The sequence below is a fragment of the Equus caballus genome, chromosome 15, assembly GCF_041296265.1.
Source record: "Equus caballus isolate H_3958 breed thoroughbred chromosome 15, TB-T2T, whole genome shotgun sequence".
Classification (NCBI taxonomy): domain Eukaryota; kingdom Metazoa; phylum Chordata; class Mammalia; order Perissodactyla; family Equidae; genus Equus; species Equus caballus.
Window position 1 is genome coordinate 32545149 of NC_091698.1, and position 19679 is coordinate 32564827.

Here is a 19679-nt window from a genome sequence, read left to right on the forward strand (position 1 = left end):
TTATTTCCACTACTCTCCCCTTGCACACTCCGCTTTAGCAACGTTGGCTTCCTTCTATTTCTCCAATATGTTGGTCACATTTCAGAGGCAGAATTTCCTTTAACTAAAATTTCCTTTAACTAAAGCTCTAGTCCCTGGTGATATTTCTATGGCTCATTTTCTCACTACATTAAGACCTTGATTAAGTCACACCTTCCCATTCTCACCTTCTCCATGACATTCTCTGGTAGGGTCACTGCAAAAACAGGTCCTCTACTCTTAAGGGGGATCCCCCATTCCCTCCCTATATCCATGCTTCTTCCAATATCACTTTGTAGTTCCTCTTATCAAGAGGTACGAGCTATTTACTCTCTCCTTCAATAGCATCAATTGCATTGATTATTAGAATGCATCACATGGGACATTGAGACAGTACTGAGTCTAGGCTCAAAGATGTCTTTTGTGGTTTTACTTTCTCTCTTGGGACCCTGCCAACTGCCATAGGAAGTTGAGATTAGCCTGCCAGTTGATGAGAGACATAAGGCATAATCACCCAGACAGCCTCAGCTGATGGTCAGCCAACTACAGAAACGTGAAAGAGATGAAAGAAATGTGAACTTTTCTATATTAACAAGCACACAGTTGACCTGTCAGTTGACTTCAAATGCACAAGCAAGCCAGTCAAGATCAATCAAGCCTGGTGCATATCAACACAACTAATCTGCTGATCCATAAACATAATGACAAAAAAGATACTATCATTTTAAACCACAGAGCTTTGTGGATGGTTTATTACATGACAATAGCTAACTACTACTTCATTTAGTTTTAAATTTCTACTCACTCCTGCCCCAGCAATCTTTTACAACCATCCTTCCTTTATTTTTCATCCAGCACTGAGAAAACTATAGTAAACATTTACCTATGCAATTGTTTATTGTCTGGTTTCCCCAACGGGAATGAAAGCAGATATTTTTGCTCCTGACACATAGAAAGCACTCAAAAAAACATATCTTGAATGAATAAATGCCATGAATGCCTCAAGAGCAATACTTTAAATATATTTTTAATTATTATGAGGAGCTGTTATGCAGGCAAGAGTGTTCAGACTACACTGATGAAGTTTGCTGGGATCTTTCCTGATGCTAAATTTAGAAGTAATACTAAAGTGACTGGAGTTTTTTCCAATTTTACACTGAAATGGGCATGTTATTTAAATGCTATCCAAGGGATTCAAGTTGTAGCACACTTAAAGCCATGATATCCCTCAGTCACAAAATTAGACTCGGGTGCCCAAGGGATGGGTTTAAAGAGAAAGTTGACAATTGATGAGAAAAGGTAATAGAGAACACTATCATATATTTCTAGAGTGACAGGATTAAAGAATTAGAGAATTGTCTTTCTAAGAATGAGTACAGTGGAGGAAATGGAGAGATGATAAAAGGGTGTTACAAAAGGAGATAGAGTAGGAAAGCAACTTCAATGACATTGAGCAGAAAAGTTTGGCTGGAAAATAGGTCCAGGTAAGGAAAAAGCAAGAGAAGGATACTACCTTCTTTGAGGAAGGTTTTGAATAGGACACATCAAGGGTTTAATATTGTGATAGTCCAGAGTTAGAAGGGTGATTGCAGATAAAGAAAGGAGACCAAGAGAATCAGAAATTAAAATAGAAATGTTCCAAGATCAAGGAGGCACAGGGAAGAGAGAATGAATCCATCAGGATGTAAAATTCAATGGATCCTTCTGCAGAGGATAGAGAGAAACCTTATTGATTAATCATGGGATCAGTCCATGGAAAACATGCAAGTTCCTGTGACACAAAAACCCCTGACCTTTAACAGATCTTTATAGCATTTTTCTTATATTGCCTCCCACTAAAAGAGATTCAAAAAAGCCAATTCCCTTAATTTTCCCCTGGGCCCTACAATGTATCCAAGGAATAAGTCAGGCGATATGACCTCTCAGATAGATGGAGGAATGTACATGTTCAGGTCTGTGTGGGGACAAAGCAGCTGGTGCAGAAAAGACTCACTGACTCATGGCAGTCAGTAGGAGTAGGAGGCTTCTGTTCGAAGCTGAAGCACTGTGGGAGGAGAACTATAACGCTGCTGACAGGAGTAAACTGCCACATCTTCAGCCTGGAGGCTGCTGATGGTGAGAGTGAAATCTGTCCCAGATCCACTGCCACTGAATCGGTCGGGGACCCCAGATGCTCTGCTGGATGCTGCATAGATCAGCAGCTTAGGAGCCTTTACTGGTTTTTGCTGGTACCAGTCTAAGTAGTTGCTAACACTCTGACTGGCCTTGCACTTCATCTCGACTCTCTGTCCTAGAGACACTGCCAAGGAGTCTGGAGACTGGGTCATCACGATGTCCCCACAGGCACCTGCAATCACAAATGGATAACGATGATACACACACACTTTATCACAGACACATTGAAATAACATAATTTAAAATCTGCTTTCTCGTGGTATTACACGTCAGCACATAATTGGGTCTATTTTGGAAATAGCCAGTATTTCTAAGTATATCTTAAAATTAATTTTTTACCTCTAAAAAGATATTACTCCAAAAGCACTGAGGCACTTTTAAATTTCTCACCTGAGACCCAGAGCAACAAGGACATAAGGATCTGAGTCCATGACATCATCTTGGTTCCCCTGCCTGGCCAATGCCGCTCAGTTCACACTGCAAAGGCCCATTTTATAAAACCTGAACAGCTGATCTGGTACTGGAGGAGCATATGCAAAGCACTCAATGAGGATGGAAGTAAGTTGCATGTGCAGTGGGTTGTGAAAGTATCTAATGCAAATCAGGAGCCAAAAATACCATCACCAAAAGTGTGGTTGCATGACTAGAAGACACAGAAGTCAACTTAGAAGCTCTAAGATCAACTTAGAAGACCTGAAACTACAAACTGTTAGATGATATAATGAAGAGCTTCTACTTTAAATTCAAAATGTTTTTAAATGGGTCCAGTTTCTAGAAATGATGGGCTAGTTTCCTCCTATCAACAATCCTGGTGAAATAATGAAACATGTTAGGGAAAAAAGCTATAAACGGAAAGAAGAAAAGAAGGGAAAGTGGAAAGAAAGAGAAGGGAAGGGACAAAAAGAAAATGGGGAACATCGTGCCCAATTTTTTAAAAAATCTATGACCAGATAACGTCTGACCTCTAAAGCCATTTTTATCCTGAACATAAGGACACTGCAAACACTTGCATTTGGGTTAGGGCGATATGTAAGGGCAAGAGATATAGAACACAGGTCCGGAATGTACTCATTTGGGAAGACATTGGGGTCCCAATTTGAGTTAGAAGCCAAGGAGACTCTAAACTCAAAGTAAGAGTCAACCAACGAGAAACTGGAGTCTATCCTTCCCACAACTACTAGGAACTGAAAAGAGGGCACTGCATTCATTGCAGAAATGGAGAGAAAAAAAATAACCAAACAAGATTCCCTTGGGAAGTTATGACTGCAGACCAACGTTTACAAGGATTTTTACTCGACATGTGCATGGCCTATATGGGTCTGGAACTCTCCATCCTTGGAATTGGGTTAAGATATTCCTATTCACATGGCCCGTTTATGGAAGCTGCCCCAGAGAAGGGCGCAGGAAACATCACAACTAAGTTGCCAAGGACTAATACCACCAAGAAATCAAAGATTCTTAGCATCCAAGAAAATAAGTTAAGTTGAATATGAATGAGAAAAAATGAAAATAACGAAGAATAGAGTTCTGTCCAGACTTCATATTTTGTAATTATGAAATTATGAGAGCTTATTTAAAGAAATAAATTATAAATTTGAAATTGTGTGGAAGGTACTGGAAACTGAAAAAAAAATCCACTGTAGATTTTAAAAGACATTGAGGGTATTATGCTGAGTGAAATAAGTCAGAGGGAGAAAGTCAAATACCATATGATCTCACTCATAAGTAGAAGATAAAAGCAATGACAAAAAAACACAGCATTGGAGATTGGATTGGTGGTTACCATAGAGGAAGCGGGAGGGGGGAGGGCAAAAGGGGTGATTAGGCTCACATGTGAGGGGATGGACTATAATTAGTTTTCAGGTGGTAAACATGATGTAATCTACACAGAATTCGAAATATGATGTACATCCGAAAATAAATTAATTAATTAATTTAAAAAAATTTTTAAAAAGAACCAAAGAAAATTTCTAGAAATTAGAAATAGAATATGGGGCTGGCCCCGTGGCCGAGTGGTTAAGTTCGTGCACTCCGCTGCAGGCGGCCCAGTGTTTCGTCGGTTCGAATCCTGGGCGCGGACATGGCACTGCTCGTCAGACCACGCTGAGGCAGCGTCCCACATGCCACAACTAGAGGAACCCACAACGAAGAATACACAACTATGTACCGGGGGGCTTTGGGGAGAAAAAGGAAAAAATAAAATCTTTAAAAAAAAAAAAATAAAAAAAAAAAGAAATAGAATAACCACAATTTTAAAAGTCAATTGTCATAACAAAAATACCATAAACTAGATGGCTTATACACAAAAGAAATTTATTTCTCACAGTCATAGAGGATGGGAAAACCACAATCAAGACCCCAGCAGATTCTGTGTCTGGTGAGCACCCACTACCTGGTTCATCTATGGCCATCTTCTTGCTATATTCTCACATGGTAGAAGGGATGAGGGGCTGTCTGGGTTCTCTTTTATAAGAGAACTGATTCCATTCACAAGGGCTCCAGCTTCATAACCTAATCACCTCACAAACACCCCACCTCATAATACTATCACATTGGGGGTTAGAATTTAAGATATGAATTTGGGGACATAAACATTCAGTCCCAAGCATCCATGGAAAAGGGACTTCCACTTCCAGGCAAAATGGAGTAAAAAGTGCAATATTTACACTCCTGCGTGTGTGTGTGTCTGTATATCAGGAAAAAATTGGCTTTCTAGACACTGGACATCAGGCAATGAAGGAGTGTCTGAGACACAGGAAACAAATGAGGTGATTCCTATGATTGCACCAGCTTATTGCCTTGAGAGAGTTTTCAGGCTGCAGCACAAGGAGGAGTAACCCAGGCAGAGCCCAGTGGACTCCTTGGCTGAGGAAACAAAGCTGAAAGTCCAGAAAGACAGAAGAAGCTAAATTTTGCAGGACAAAGTACCACAAAAGAAAGAGCTACAGAGACAGAGACGACTCCATATATCTGCTGATAATCGTTCATCAAGGATATTCAACAGAGAGCTGACTGGTGCATGTCTCAGAGGGACCTGCCTGAGGCTGAGCAAAGAACCTTCAAAGGAAATTGGAGGTAACAGTATCTGGAACTCACACAGGGACAGGAATAGTGCCTGTTTCCACCAGCCAGACTTGAAAACCTTATAATTCACAGGACATTGAGTAAAGTATTCAGAAGGACTTTCTTTTGTAGTGGGTAATAATTAGCTCTAGACTAAATACTGCTCTGGTCCCAGCAAACAAACCGTAAAAGCAAGACTCAAGAGAATCAAACTATTTCCAAATAATTTAACTATGTCCCAGAGCGAAGCTTAAGAATATTTATAGCAATACAATGATGATACAATGATCAAGAACCCAAAGAGTAAAATTCACTAGGCCTTGTATCCAATGATAGGTTAGCAGTCAGGCAAAAACACAGGAAAATGCCCCATAATGAGGAAGACAATTAATCAATTTAACCAACCCAGAACTGACACAAATGTTAGAATTAGAAGGAAAGGACATTAAAGGTTATTATAACTGTATTATATATATTCAAAAGTGAAGTTGAGACATAGAAGATATTAAGAAAGAGAGCTAAAGTGAACTGCTAGAGATGAAGATTACAGTGTGTCTGATATAAAACTGGAACTGGGTAGAATTAATCAGAGATGACAGAAGAATAAATTAGTAAACATGAACACACCAGAACAGCAACTATTCAACATGAAACAGAGGAAAAAGAACCCCAAACAACGGCAAGTTCATCAGTGAGCTATACAACAACTTCAAGTAGCTAATGTACTTTTAACTAGTGTCCAAAAGAAGAAGGAGAGTCACAAATAGAAAAAGTATTTGAAGAAATAACGGCAAAAAATATTCGAAATTTGAAGAAAATTATAAAGGACAGATCCAGGAAACTCAATGAACTGTGAGCACAAGAAACATGAGGAAAAATGCACTGAAGCTTATCATAATCAAATCGTTCAAAGCCAATGATAGAAGAATATCTTGAGAGGAGTGAGAGAAAAAAACATATTTCATACAAAGATAAGGATGGCAGCACATTTCTCTCTGGTAACAATGTGAGCCAGAAGACAGTGGAACATCTTGAAAGAGGTGAGAACAAGTGTCAACCAAAAATTCTAATTCCATACCCAGAAAAGTGATATTTCAAAAGCAAATGTAAAAACTTTGTAAACATACCAGATCTGAAAGAATACATCACTAATAGTTCCACACTACAAGAAATACTGAAAGAAGCCTCCAAGGAAAAGAAAAATAATAGCAGATGAAAATATAATTTGCACTGGAAAAGGTAATTTCATGGGTAAATTTATAAGACTTTTTTCTTGTTATTTAAATCACTTTAAAAGTTAGTTGCCTATGTATTCAAAAGTTATAACAGTGTGTTGTGGAATTTACAACATGTATAAAAGTAAAATGTGTGACTGAAATGGCATAAAGACCAGGAGAGTGGAAAAGGAATATGCTATTGAAAGATCCTAACAGTAGTTAGGAAGTGATGGTAGAGTATGGTAATGTAAAGATACATACTACAAACCCCAAAACAAGCACTAAATAAGAAAGAAAAAAATTATACATTGTAAGCCAACAAAGGAAAGGAAAAGAATGATAAATGTCCAATCAAAAAGTAAACCAAAAAATGAAAAGGGAGAAGAAAGAACAGACAGGACAAATGGAAAACAAATAGAAAGATACAAGCAGATTAAAATCTAAAAGATTAACCATTTTAACACTAGTCTAAAAAACAGAGTGGTTATTTTAATATCAGATGAAGTTGATTTCACAGCAAAAAATATTACCAGGCATAAAGAAGGTCATTTTGTAATGATAAAGGGGTAAGTTATCAAGGGGACATAACAATATTAAACATTTATGTGGATATGTTCACTATCTTGATTGTAAAAATTAATTTACAGATTTATACATAAATCATTACATGTCAAGTTGTGTACTTTAAATATGTGCAACTTATTATATGTTAAATTTACCTCACTGAAATAATTTTTTTAAATCATTCACTATCAAGTCAAAAACACAAAAGACAGAAAAAAATCACTCTCTTTATGCTTCCAGAAAAAAATGACCTTATATAAATCAGTACTTTTAGACTTTCATGGACAATTCAGGGACTATTCAATACTTCAACTCCATTGACCTTCCTCTTGACCTATATGCTATTATTATCATATGTTTTACTTCTATGTTGTATGTTTTAATCCTGCAAAATATTATTTTGGTTTTATACAGCTGATAGACACCATATCTATACCCACGTTTTACTACATTTCTTACTGCAGCTCTACATTAGTTATCCATTGCTGGGGAACAAACTGCCCCAAATTTCAGCAACACAAATATTAAACATTGATTCTCTCACAACATTTGTCTGAGTCAGGAATTTGGGGATGGCTTCCATGGCTGGTTCTGGCTCCAGGTTTCTCATCAGGTTGCTGTCAAGGTGTCAGCCAGAGTTACAGTCAGCAAAAGACTTGACTGGTAGCTTTTCAGGTAACCCACTCATCTGTTGGCAAGTTGGTGCCGGCCATTGCCAAGAGGCCTTATATTATTACTGTATGAATCTGTCCACAAAGCTACTTGCCTGTTCTCACAAGGTGGCATCTGTCTTCCTCTACAGCAAATTATCCAAAAGAGAGTAGTAAGAAGTCACAATCTCTTTAACGTCCTAGCCTCTCAAGTCACACACTGTTATTCCCTCACTATTGTACTGGTTACACAGGTTATCTTTATTTAATGTGGAGAGGAGGGTGTTAATATCAGGAGAAAGGAATCCCAGGAGGCAGGAAACATTGGGAGACTTCTTGGTGGCTTGGTATAATGATTTCTGAGTTTCCAACTAGATTCCTCTTGCCTGAAATATCCCCTTTAGCATTACTCTTAGGATGGGTCTATTGGTAACAAAATACTCCAACTTTTTCTAATATGTCTTTATTTCAACTTATTCTTCAGAGACACTTTCCTTTGCTATAGTGAACTTTTCATAGAGAACTTTTTCAGGCACTTTTGAAAAAAAAAGTCAATGTCGTCTTGCTTTATTGTTTCATATAAGAAGTCAGCTGTAATTCTTACTGTGTGTTCTTAAAGGAAATTTATCTTTTTTCTCTGGTTACTTTTAAGGCTTTGGTTTTCTCTTTGATTTAACCAATTTTACTATGATGTGCTTAGGTTGAGCTTTCATTTTATTTACCCTGCTTGTGCTTCTTGGAGCTTCCTGGATCTGTGACATGATGTCTTTCATCAGCTTGGCGAGTGATCGAGCATTATACCTTCAAACATTGCTTTTCCCTCCATTAACTTTTTTCTCCTTTCTACATTTTCATTCCTTCTGTTTCCATTTTCTTAATTACATTTTTTCTAATCTATCTTTTAATTAACTAATTTCTCTTCAGCTAAGTTCAATCACCTGTGAAATGTGCCATTGGAGTCATGAATTTTAGTTTTTTATTTTTTTCTGTTCAACATTTTCATTTTTTGTTAAATTAACCAAATAATTAAATCTGGGTGCTTTTATGTAAATTCAGTTCCAACTAGTGGTTTGAAAAGACAGGTTAGAATTACTATCTCAACCCCCTTGTGGTCACAGGTCCCAGGTCAGATTTTGCTCCTTCTCCTGTTTCTACTCCTGCTCTTCATTATCAAACAGAGGGCAAAGTGAGGGGAAAGTCCCTTAATTAATTGAGTATGCAGTCATGGTGAGGAGGGCATAGGTTATTCTGGCTTGAAGTATACCACAAGTTTAGCTAGTGAAAGTTTAGTAATCTGTTCTCTGAGTTGGGGACATATTCAAGGCTGACTTGATCAAGTGGTACTTTGGGTGTCCTGTGGGTGTCCATCTGGCCTCTGCACTGCTTCTTGGCATGAGAAATATGCTAAGACCCAGCTGAACTCTGTATCAAGTAGACCCTAGCTGGGGATCAGTACCTCAGCCCTCACAAAAGGTCAATTCTTCCTTCACTAAGCCCCTCTATTTTTCCCTTATGATGGTTAATTTTATGTGTCAAATGGCTGGCTGTGGTGCCAGTTCTTTAGTCAAACTCTAGTCTAGATGTGGCTGTGAAAGCAAGTTTTGGTGCAGTAACATTTAAATCAGTAGACTTTGCATAAAGCACATTACACTCCATAATGTGGGTGGGCCTCATCCAATGAGCTGAAAGCTTTAAGAACAAAGACTCACAATTCCCAAAGAAGAAGAAATTCTTCCTGAAGACTGCTACATAGAATCCCTACCAGAGTTTCCAACCTTCAGATTTCAAACTCGACTGAAGTATCACTAACATGAATTTCCAACCTGCCAGCCTGGTCTACAGATTTCACACTTACCAGCCCCTACACTAGCAATTCCATAAAATATCTCTCGCTATGTATATATCCTATTGGTTCCATTTCTCTGCTATACCCTGACAAACAGCAGACTTCAAATACCTTATGTTCCACCACTTAATCCTATAGAAATGAAACATTCCTGGTCTTCATGCCAGGCATAATAGTTGTTTTCTTTCCCTCCTTCTGCTCTCTCACTGGACGATTCTTACTACTTGTCTTATTTTCTCCAAGCCCCCATGAGGTGGGACTCAACTGCTGGGCTGCATATATTTGAAATCTAGGAAGGATAGCACGTGGTCCAAGTTCAAATCCTCACATTCTCATCCCCCAAAAAAACAATTTAAGGAAAAATCCAATTGCATTTCTACCTATTGTTCTCTGTTCCTGAAATACTTTGGGTGACAGAAACACTGATTGACTCCAGCTCAATTTCTTTTCCCTTCCTTGCCTTCAACATCCTCAGAAAGGCAGAGTAGTGAAGGACTAGATAGGTGACCAGTCATCCAAGTGTTTGCAGGACTTTCCTGATTCTAGCACTGAGTGCTCAGGCCCTGAGAAATCCTCACTCCTAGGGAAACTGGAAAGATTGACCAAACCAGACAAATAACCAAGTCAAGCTATAAAATTGTCTCTTTTTAATATTTCTTGAAATATTCTCCATCTATCACTTATACCCTAAGTTTTAATCTCTGATGTCAATAATCTGGCAGGTTGGAGTCCCTGACAACTTTCCCACCAAATGGAGACTTCATCTCCATTCTTAATCGTGGGGTGGGGGGTGGTTGAAGAAGAAGCTTATGTACTATATGATGTTTCAACATATCACTCTGTCAACAATCAATGATTCATATATTAAGCTAAGTGTATACTTTGATAATCTTCCAAATAATTTATTAATCCTCAGAAATAATGAATCAGGCATGGATTATGAAAGAAGGGATACACTCAAACTATGACTGTGGCACTAGCAAAGCTGCTTTTTTAGATGAAAAATGTATATTAGTGCAGGTTTTAAATAAAATTTTGCATTACTTAATATAAATCTTCTAAATTGAGGATTTATCTTAAAATCAACAATATCTTGGAGTCTAGGAAACTCATTGTTATTTTTAATGATTTAGTAAAAACAGAAAATGTGGAAATGGTACCATTATTCCCCAATATTCCACAGTCACATCCAGGACAGATGAGCACGTGGACCAAGCTTGCCATGAGGAGAGGAATGAGAATCCAGATAAACATGAATGGACTTTCAGCTGTCACTGAGTACATAAGGTAGCAATTTCAGGGAGATTGGCTGAGAGAGGCAGTAGCAGTCAGATTCTACAGAAACAGGAAGGCCACTCAAAGTCAGGTGATTTGAGAGGCACTGGTTTCAAAGGTATTGAATACACAATGAAACTAGCCATGGTTCTATAGGTAAATTCTGCCCCCAGTTTAGGCAGGGACACAAAATCTAAGCACAGGTAATAAAAGTGAAGAGTCATGTGAGCTAACAGCTTGTTGATACATACCTGCTGTGAGATGATTTTCAAAGATAAAGAGAGAGCAAATTGGTGTGATGGAAAACATACCACATAGCCAATACCTTTCTAAAGACCAACCAGTATAATTATATATTTTTATTCAAATGTTTATTGTTGGTGTCGCGATCCAATGTACACACCAGGATAGATGCGGAGAGGGCTGATGGCCACTCTGAGTTTATTATAACCAGTGTTTCAATATATACATAGCTTACATCTGTTAAACATATGCAGGTGTTCTGGACAATGTAATTAATGGATGCCAAGAATTCTTAGTGATTTCTCAAGGAGCCCTCCCTCAGCCTCTGTTTTGATATTATCATGTTTTTGCTGTGCTCATATATTTTTATCTTGGAGCAGGCAAGGCCTCCTAGGCAACGGCTCCTCCTGCTCCCAATATTGTGTCTCCATCTGTGCCCCCGTGCAACTGTGCCTGGCTTAGGTTGCCTCCCCCTGGACATCTTACCCGTCATTGGCTAACCGGCCTTCCCACCTCTGGGTCACAGTTTGTTGGCAAGCCTTTTCCAGTGATTATTAACCCTTCCTGCATCGGGGTGGCTACATTTATTGTACTCACTTTCAGTAAATTAAATAAATACTATTCTAGTTGTTTTACAGGAGGAATTTCCATTTTGTTCTTCATTATTGTTTCCAGTTCTCTGATGAAAGGATTAGTCTTCTCTTTCATCTCTTGAACATTTAATTAAAGTATATTATTAAATATCCAACTCCATTATCTGAATCCTATGGTTCTATTATGTGTTGTTTCACGTATAGTTTTCAGTCACCTGGCCTTTTCTCCTCATGCAGCTAGTTAACTTTTATTGATTCAGGGACACTTTATATGAAAAACTATATAAATTATTTCAGCCTCCAATGATAACATCTTTCAGATTTTGGCATCAATTCAGACTGCTAGGAGTCCCATTTTATTTTAGTTCAATTTTAGGAAATTAGATAACTGGAAGATCACCTTCAGTCTCTGCAAGGGCTTACCTATTTCTGGTTTTCCCTTATTCCTAGCATGCAGTCATTTGGGGCTGCTTATTAGGCTCCTCTTCCTTGACAAAACCCAAACTCTTTGTCCATGTAGTATCACAACATTGTCAGAAGCTCTGCTCAGCTTCTGTGCCTCTTTGTTGCTTTTTCTGGACTTGAAAGATATTCCAGTGGGAAAGTATCATCAAATACTGAGTTCACCTCTATAAATTTTAATCTTTCCAAGATCTTTGAAAGTCTTCACTGACTAGTAATTTTAATCAGGCGCATTGATGTGAAATACCTTCTGAATTATAACAAAAAGCACAAGAGTAGTCAATTCCAATTTCTTCACTGACTCTTATCTAAGTTAATCAATCATATACTAGCCTGAGTAGTAAACATTCTCAATAAATTTCATTGGTTCTCTTCAAACCATGCCCAAAGTAACATTTCCTGAAGACAGCTCAGGACATTTGATATCTCCTAAGGGCCAGCCTTCCGTTAAAACATAAACAGTTCCTGAAGGCTCTTTTCACATTACTAAGATGTTAGAAATCTCAAGAAACTGGCAGACTTTACTTGCTAGTATAGCTGTGAGACCAGGCTCATTCTGTTGATACTTCCACTTAACAACGTCCCACACTCTCTTGATCATTCGTTGTAGGCAGCAAATCAACCAGGGGAAGTCTTTCACTGGGAGAATCAAATTGATCTGATTATTATAACAAGACTTGCAGAGAAATATCTAACTCTGTTACTCTCAGCCTCAAACTTCCCATAGCCAAGGTAAATACCCATCCTAAGTTAACTAGCTGCATGACTCTTTGTACTCCATCTCTAAACTATGATGCACCCCAACAGGGCATTGGGGATTTTGTGAGAGTAAGCCTATAAGATTGAGTGTTTATATGCTTTAGAGTTTTCTTACCGTACTTGGACAAGAGTTACCATAACTAAACTGTGCATTCAGACAAATAAAATTCATAAGACAGAATTTATTTATGCGTGTATATAGGAATTTTTCTCTTTTTCCCTTATTACACAAGTCAATAAAGGCATGTCATTTTATTAAGTCAATGTGTTCTGATAGAAGAAAATAACAATAAATTAAAACAAATATCCAGAACAAACAGCATACATTTATAAACTATGATATGTAAAAAAAGAATATTGCACACTCATAAAATAAATATGAAGAATATGTACATATAATAAAATATTTCATGAAATGTTATTTGAAAATATTAGTATAGAAATAAATGAACTATTGTTGCACCTTAAAATCATTTTTATACACATGGACCATAATTTATTATGACAGTAACATTTTTACCCTCTATAGCATTCATTTGTTCACCTATATTTCACAGTCTCCGTACAAATTTAACTAGTTTTGACCAATAAAATATGAGTGAAAGTAATATCTGTCCCTTACAGGTTGAGGCAAGAAAAAAGACCATGTGCAATTTTCCTGTCTCCTTCTCTCTCTCCATCTGTCTCTCTCTCTCTTTCTGTCTTGTTTATTGATCAGCACACTGTCCAAAATTTATATTTTCTTAATGTGTTTTGGAGTAGTTCATTGCTAGTGCATAGAAATGCAACTGATTTGGGTATGTTGACTTTATATCCTAAGTTTACTGAATTCATTTATTAGTTTTAGTAGTTTTGGGGTAGAGTCTTTAGAGTTTTCTGTGTATGAGATCATATCATCTGTAAACAGTGACAATTTTACTTCTTCCTTCCCTATTTGGATGCATTCTATTTCTTTTCTCTGTTTTTTTTTTTTTTTTTTTTTTTTTTTTTGACTAATTGATCTGGCTAGGACATCCAGTACTGTGTCGAATAGGAGTGGTGAGGGTGAGTACCCTTGTCTTGTTCTTGATCTTAGCAGAAAAGGTTTCAGCTTTTCACCATTGACTTACGATGTTAGCTGTGAGTTTGTCATATATATGACCTTTATTATGTTGAGGTAGTTCCTTCTAGACCCAAAATGTTGAGAAGTTTTATATGAAAGGTATTTGAATTTGTCAGATGCATTTTCTGCATATATAAAGATGATCTATCAAGATGATTTTTATCCTTCATTTTTTTAATGTAGCATATCATGTTTATTAATATGCATATGTTGAACCAAGCTTATATCCCAGGGATAAATCTGACTTGAGCATGATGTATAATCCTTTTAATGTACCATTGAATTCATTTTGCTAGTATTTTGTAGAGGATTTTTTCCATCTATGTTCATCAAGGATATTGGCCTATAGTTTTCTTCTCTTGCGCCTTTGTCTGACTTTTGTAGTAGTGTGATATTGGCCTCATAAAATGAGTTTGGAAGTGGTCCATACTCTTTTATTTTTCTGCTGAGTTTGAGAAGGATTGGTGTTAATTCTTTAAAAATTTGAAGAATTCACCTGTTTGCCATCTGGTCTTGGATTTTATTTTATTGGAGATATCCAATTATCAATTCAATCTCATTACTAGTAATTGATCGTTCAAATTTTCTATTTCTTCATGATTCAGTTTGAGTAGGTTGTATGTTTCTAGGAATGTATCCATTTCTTCCAGTTTATCAAATTTGTTGGCATCTAATGGTTCAAAATAATCCTTTAGGATCCTATTTATTTCTGTGGTACTACTTGTAATGTCTCCTCATTCATTTCTGATTTTATTTATTTCTTAGCTATTTCTTAGCTCCTTAATTAGTCTAACTGAAGGTTTGTTGATATGTTTATCTTTTTAAAAAATCAACTCTTAGTTTCCCCGACCTTTTCTATCATCTTCCTAGTCTCTATTTCATTTATTTCTGCTCTTATCTTTGTTATTTCTTTCCTTATGCCAACTTTGGGGTTAAATTTTTCTTCTTTTTCTAGTTCCTTATGGTGTCAGTTTAGATTGTTTATTTGAGATATTTTTGTTCTCAGTGTAGAAGATTATCACTATAAACTTTCCTCTTAGACTTGCATTTTTGGGGCTGGCCGGTGGCCAAGTGATTAAGTTCACATGCTCCACTTTGGCAGCGCAGGATTTCAGTGGTTCAGATCCTGGCACAGACCTAGCATCATTCATCAAGCCATGCTGAGGCAGTGACCCAATAGCAGTGCCAGAAGGACCTACAATTCGAATATACAACTACGTCCTGGAGGGTTTTAGGGAAGAGAAGAAAAAAAATAACATTGGCAACAGATGTTAGCTCAGGAGCCAATCTTTAAAAAATAATTGCATTTGCTGCATTCCATAACTTTTGGTATGATGTATTTCCATTTTCATTTGTCTCAAGATATTTTTTGATTTTTCTTTTTATTTTTTAATGACCCATTGGTTGTTCGTGAGTTTGTTGTTTAATCTCCACATATGTGAATTTTCAGGTTTCTTCATGTGTTTCATTTCTAGTTTCATATGATTGTGCTCAGAAAAGATATTGGTATAATTTTAATGTTATTGTATTTGCTAATACTTGTTTTGTGATCTAATTTATTATCTATCCTGGGAAATGTTCTGTGTGCACTTGAGAGGAATGTGTACTCTGCTGCTATTGGATAGAATGCTCTAAATATGTCTATTAGGTCTACCTGATCTAAAGTATAGTTCAAGTCCAATATTTTCTTATTGACTTTCTGTCTGGGTAATCTATCCATTGTTGAAAGAGGGGTATTGAAGTCCCCTAATATTATTTCATAGCTATATATTTCTTCCTCAGATCTGTTTATATTTGCTTTATATATTCAGGTGCTCTGACATTGGGTGCATATATATTTACTACAAAGTTATTTCCCCTCAATGAGTTGACTCCTTTATATTTATATAAAATACTTCTTTATCTCTTTTTACAGTCTTTGAATTAAAGTCCATTTTGTCTGATGTAAGTATAGCCGCATCTGTTCTCTTTTGGTTGCCATTTGTATGGAATATCTTTTTCTATCCCTTTATTCTAGCCTATGTGTGTCTTTAAAGATGAAGTGAACCTCTTATAGGCAGCATATCTTGCGTCTTATTTTTTTATCCTTTCAGCCACTCTCTATCTTTACATTTGAGAATTTAGTCAATATACATTTAAAGTAATTATTAATAGGTAGTGACATACTATTGCCAATTTGTTCATTGTTTTTTGGTTGTTTTCTAGACCCATTGCTTCTTTCTTCCTCCCTTGCTGTCTTCCATTTTGGATTGATGCCTTTCTATAGTGGTATGCTTTGATACCTTTCTCTTTATCTTCTGTATATCCGCTATTGTTTTTTGCTTCGTGGTTCGCATGAGGCTGACATAAAGCATCTCATAACAGTCTATTTTAAGCCGATAAAAACTTAACTTTGTATGCAAAAGCAGAATGTCTTTACTGCCCCTGCCACATTTTTTTTTGATGTCACAATATACAAATCTTTATTTTGTGTATTAATAAAAAATTATTGTAAATATATTTATTTTTAATTACATTACATTACAATACTAGTATATTCTGTATTTGACAATATATTAACCTGTGTCAGTGAGTTTTATATTTTCATATGATTTCATGTTACTAGTTATCATCCTTTCTTTTCAGCTTGAAGAACTCGGTTTAGCATTTCTTGTCAGGCAGGTCTAGCAGTGATGACTCTCTTCGGCTTTTGTTTTTCTGAGAGTCTTTCTCTCTCTTCAATTCTGAAGAATAGCTTTGCCAGTTAAAGTATTCTTGGTTGGTGGTTCTTTTCTTTTAGTACCTTGAATATATCTTCCCATTCTCTTCTGGCCTGCAAGTTTTCTGATGAGAAATACACTGACAGCATTAGGGAAATTTCCTTGTATTTTACAAGCTTTTCTCGTTACTTTCAAGATTCTCTCTTTCTCTTTTATTTTGACAGTTTTATTTTAATGTGTCTCAATGAAGTCTTCTTTGGGTTAAGCTGATTGGGGACCTTTGAGCTTCATGTACCTGTATGTCAATATCTTTCCACAGATTTAGGGAGTTTTCAGCCATAATTTCTTTAAATAATCTTTCTGACCATTTCTTTTTATCTTCTCCTTCTGAGATGCCCATAAAGAGAATATTGCTTCATTTGATGTTGTCTAATAAGTCCCAGAGGCTTTCTTCATTCCTTTCCATTGCCTTTTTTCCTCCTCTGTCTGGAAGATTTCAAATGATCTCTCTTTGAGTTTCCTGACATTTTTCTCTGTTTTGATTGAGTCTACCTTTGAAACTCTCTACTGTATTTTTTAGCTCGGTCTTTGTATTCTTTAGTTCCAAAATATCTATTTGGGTTTTTTTTAATGTTTTCTATCTCTTTGTGGAACTTCTCATTTTGTTCTTGTATTGTTTTCCTGATTTCATTAAAATTGTTTAGCTGTGTCTCTAGGAGCCCTCTAGCTTTTTTAAACAATTATTTTGAATTCTTTGAGTCTTTGAAGACTATACATGGATCTCCATTTCCTTGAGATCAGCTACTGGAAGTTTGTTGTGTTCCTTTGGTGGTGTTATGTTTTCCTGATTCTTCATCATCCTTGTAGCCTTGCATAGGTGTCTGCACATTTGAAAAATCAATCAACTCTTCCAAACGTTATGGACTGACTTCATTAAGGGAAGACCTTTACCTACAGTGGGGGCATGCTGGATTGTGCTGTGGCTCCAGGTCTAGTGGTGCAGGGCATCAAATGCGGGGGAATGTGGCAGCTTCAGAAATGAGAGGGGACGGTGTCTCATTAGGTCAAGCAATTGGAGTTCATGATAGTGACTTGATGGTAAGAGCAATGGGAGGTCTGTAGTAGCTTCAAGGGCCACTGAAGTCCTCAGCAGTGCCTCCAGGTGCAGCAGTGAAGAACAGGGCAGGCAGTAGTGGTAGCCTTATCTAGCAGTGTGCACACACTCAGTGGCAGGTGCTGCCTGTCTAAAGGTACCTGAACAGTGGAAGTGCTAGCTGTAAGCACTCATGCAAGGTGAGGGTCAGGGACAGCATCAGGGACTGGACCTGACTGTGAGTGCATGATCAGCTAGTAGTATGTGGGCTGTTGGAATACACTTATGTTGCTGCAGATACTAGCTGAAGGTGCGTGTACAGTGGTGAAGGTGGTGGCATGAGTCAGTGGCACACTGGTGCACACCTGCAGGGAGTAGCTGTGGGTATGCTCAGGGAGGTGGAGACTGGTGACGTGAGTCAGGGGGAGCAATGTGTAAATGAATGGCAACAGAGGCTGCCTGTAGGCACACATGGCAGTGCAGCCTAGTGACAGGCGTAGGGGCTGTCTCCAAGCACTAAAGCAGCTGCGGAGGCCTGGGCTGTTGATGTACACTGGTGCAAAAGCAGAAAATAGCCACAGTGGCACACAGATCATTGGAGACAGGCTGGAATCATGCACACGTGCAGCCACAAAAGATGGGGGCTAGATGCTGGTGTGAATCCCAGGGCCTGGAGCATCTACAGCAGCACAGGCTAGAGTGTCTCCACCTCGGGGTTGGGGACGCAAAGGAGGACTCATCAGACAGAGCCTGCAAATACAAAAACCTAGGAGGCCTTCAGTGACAAAAGCTGCAGAGGGTCTGCAGGAGCTGCGCTGCCCATGGTTTTCCTCAATGGTGAAAGCTCCTGAGGACCTTCTGGAGCAGTCTGCTAGAGTCTGTGATGGGATCCTCAGAGATGAAAGCTGTGGGGGTACAGCATCCACAAGGACTATTGAGGTCCTCAGCAGCAAAGGCTGCTAGAGTCCTTGGCAGCGTAGAGGAACTGTGGTGGCTCCCACCAAGTGGCTGATACTGGTGTTGCTGCCGTCTTCCTTGCTCCTAGTCATCTCTAGACCTCTCAGCTGTGCCAGTCTCTAGGTAGCAAAATCGAAGCAGGACTTCCATGCAGTGCCATGAAAGGCTGGGAAAGCAGATCACTTACCCTCTTCTCCTTTTCCCAGCCAGGGGAACTCTCTTGGGTTGGGCACTTCCCTCTTGGTGCTGAGCAGTGCCAACCTGGGGGATGGGTTGATGCAGGCAAAGTGAAATTGTTCTTCTACGCTTTTTGTGCAGTTATTCTCAGCAAAATAGAAAGGTTTTTTGCTCCACTGTGCAGCTGAATCTTATTAAGTGGTCTCCTGAGCTCTCCCTGAGCTATTTTTATTCATGAATACTGTCTAATTGTGTTCTTTGCTGGGGGAAGAAGGCTGGGGTATTCTACTCTGCCAAAATGATGACATCACTCCCATGTATTTGTAACCACTTTAATAACTTTCATTAGTGTTTTGTAGTTTTCAGTGTACAGATCTTTCTTCCCTTTGGTTAAATTTATTCCACAGCATTCTTTTTTTTGGGGGGGTGGTGCTATTGAAAATGAGACATCCACAAATCAATCAATATGATAGACGACAATAACAAAATGAAGGTTAAAAAACATATGATCGTCTCAATAGTTGTAGAAAAAGCACTTGACAAAATTCAACACCCTTTCATGATAAAAACTCTCAACAAAGTTGGTATAGAGGGAACGTACCTCCACATAGTAATAGCCATATATAACAAGACCACAGCTAACATCATATTCAATGGTGAAGAGCTGAGAGCTCTTGCTCTAAGATCAGGAACCAGAGGAGGATACCCACTCTCACTACTTTTATTCAACATAGGCCTGGAAAGTCCTAGCCAGAGAAATTAGTCAAGAAAAATAAGTAAAAGTCA

At 37.9% G+C, this 19679-nt stretch overlaps 1 gene segment (V, D, J or C); it reads right to left on the reverse strand.

The window, feature by feature from the left end:
• Positions 1-998: 998 nt before the first annotated feature.
• LOC106781685 (immunoglobulin kappa variable 4-1-like) lies at positions 999-2658 on the reverse strand. The segment is given in 2 exon segments: positions 999-2365; positions 2584-2658. Coding segments are annotated over 2 exon segments (390 nt in total).
• Positions 2659-19679: the final 17021 nt, after the last annotated feature.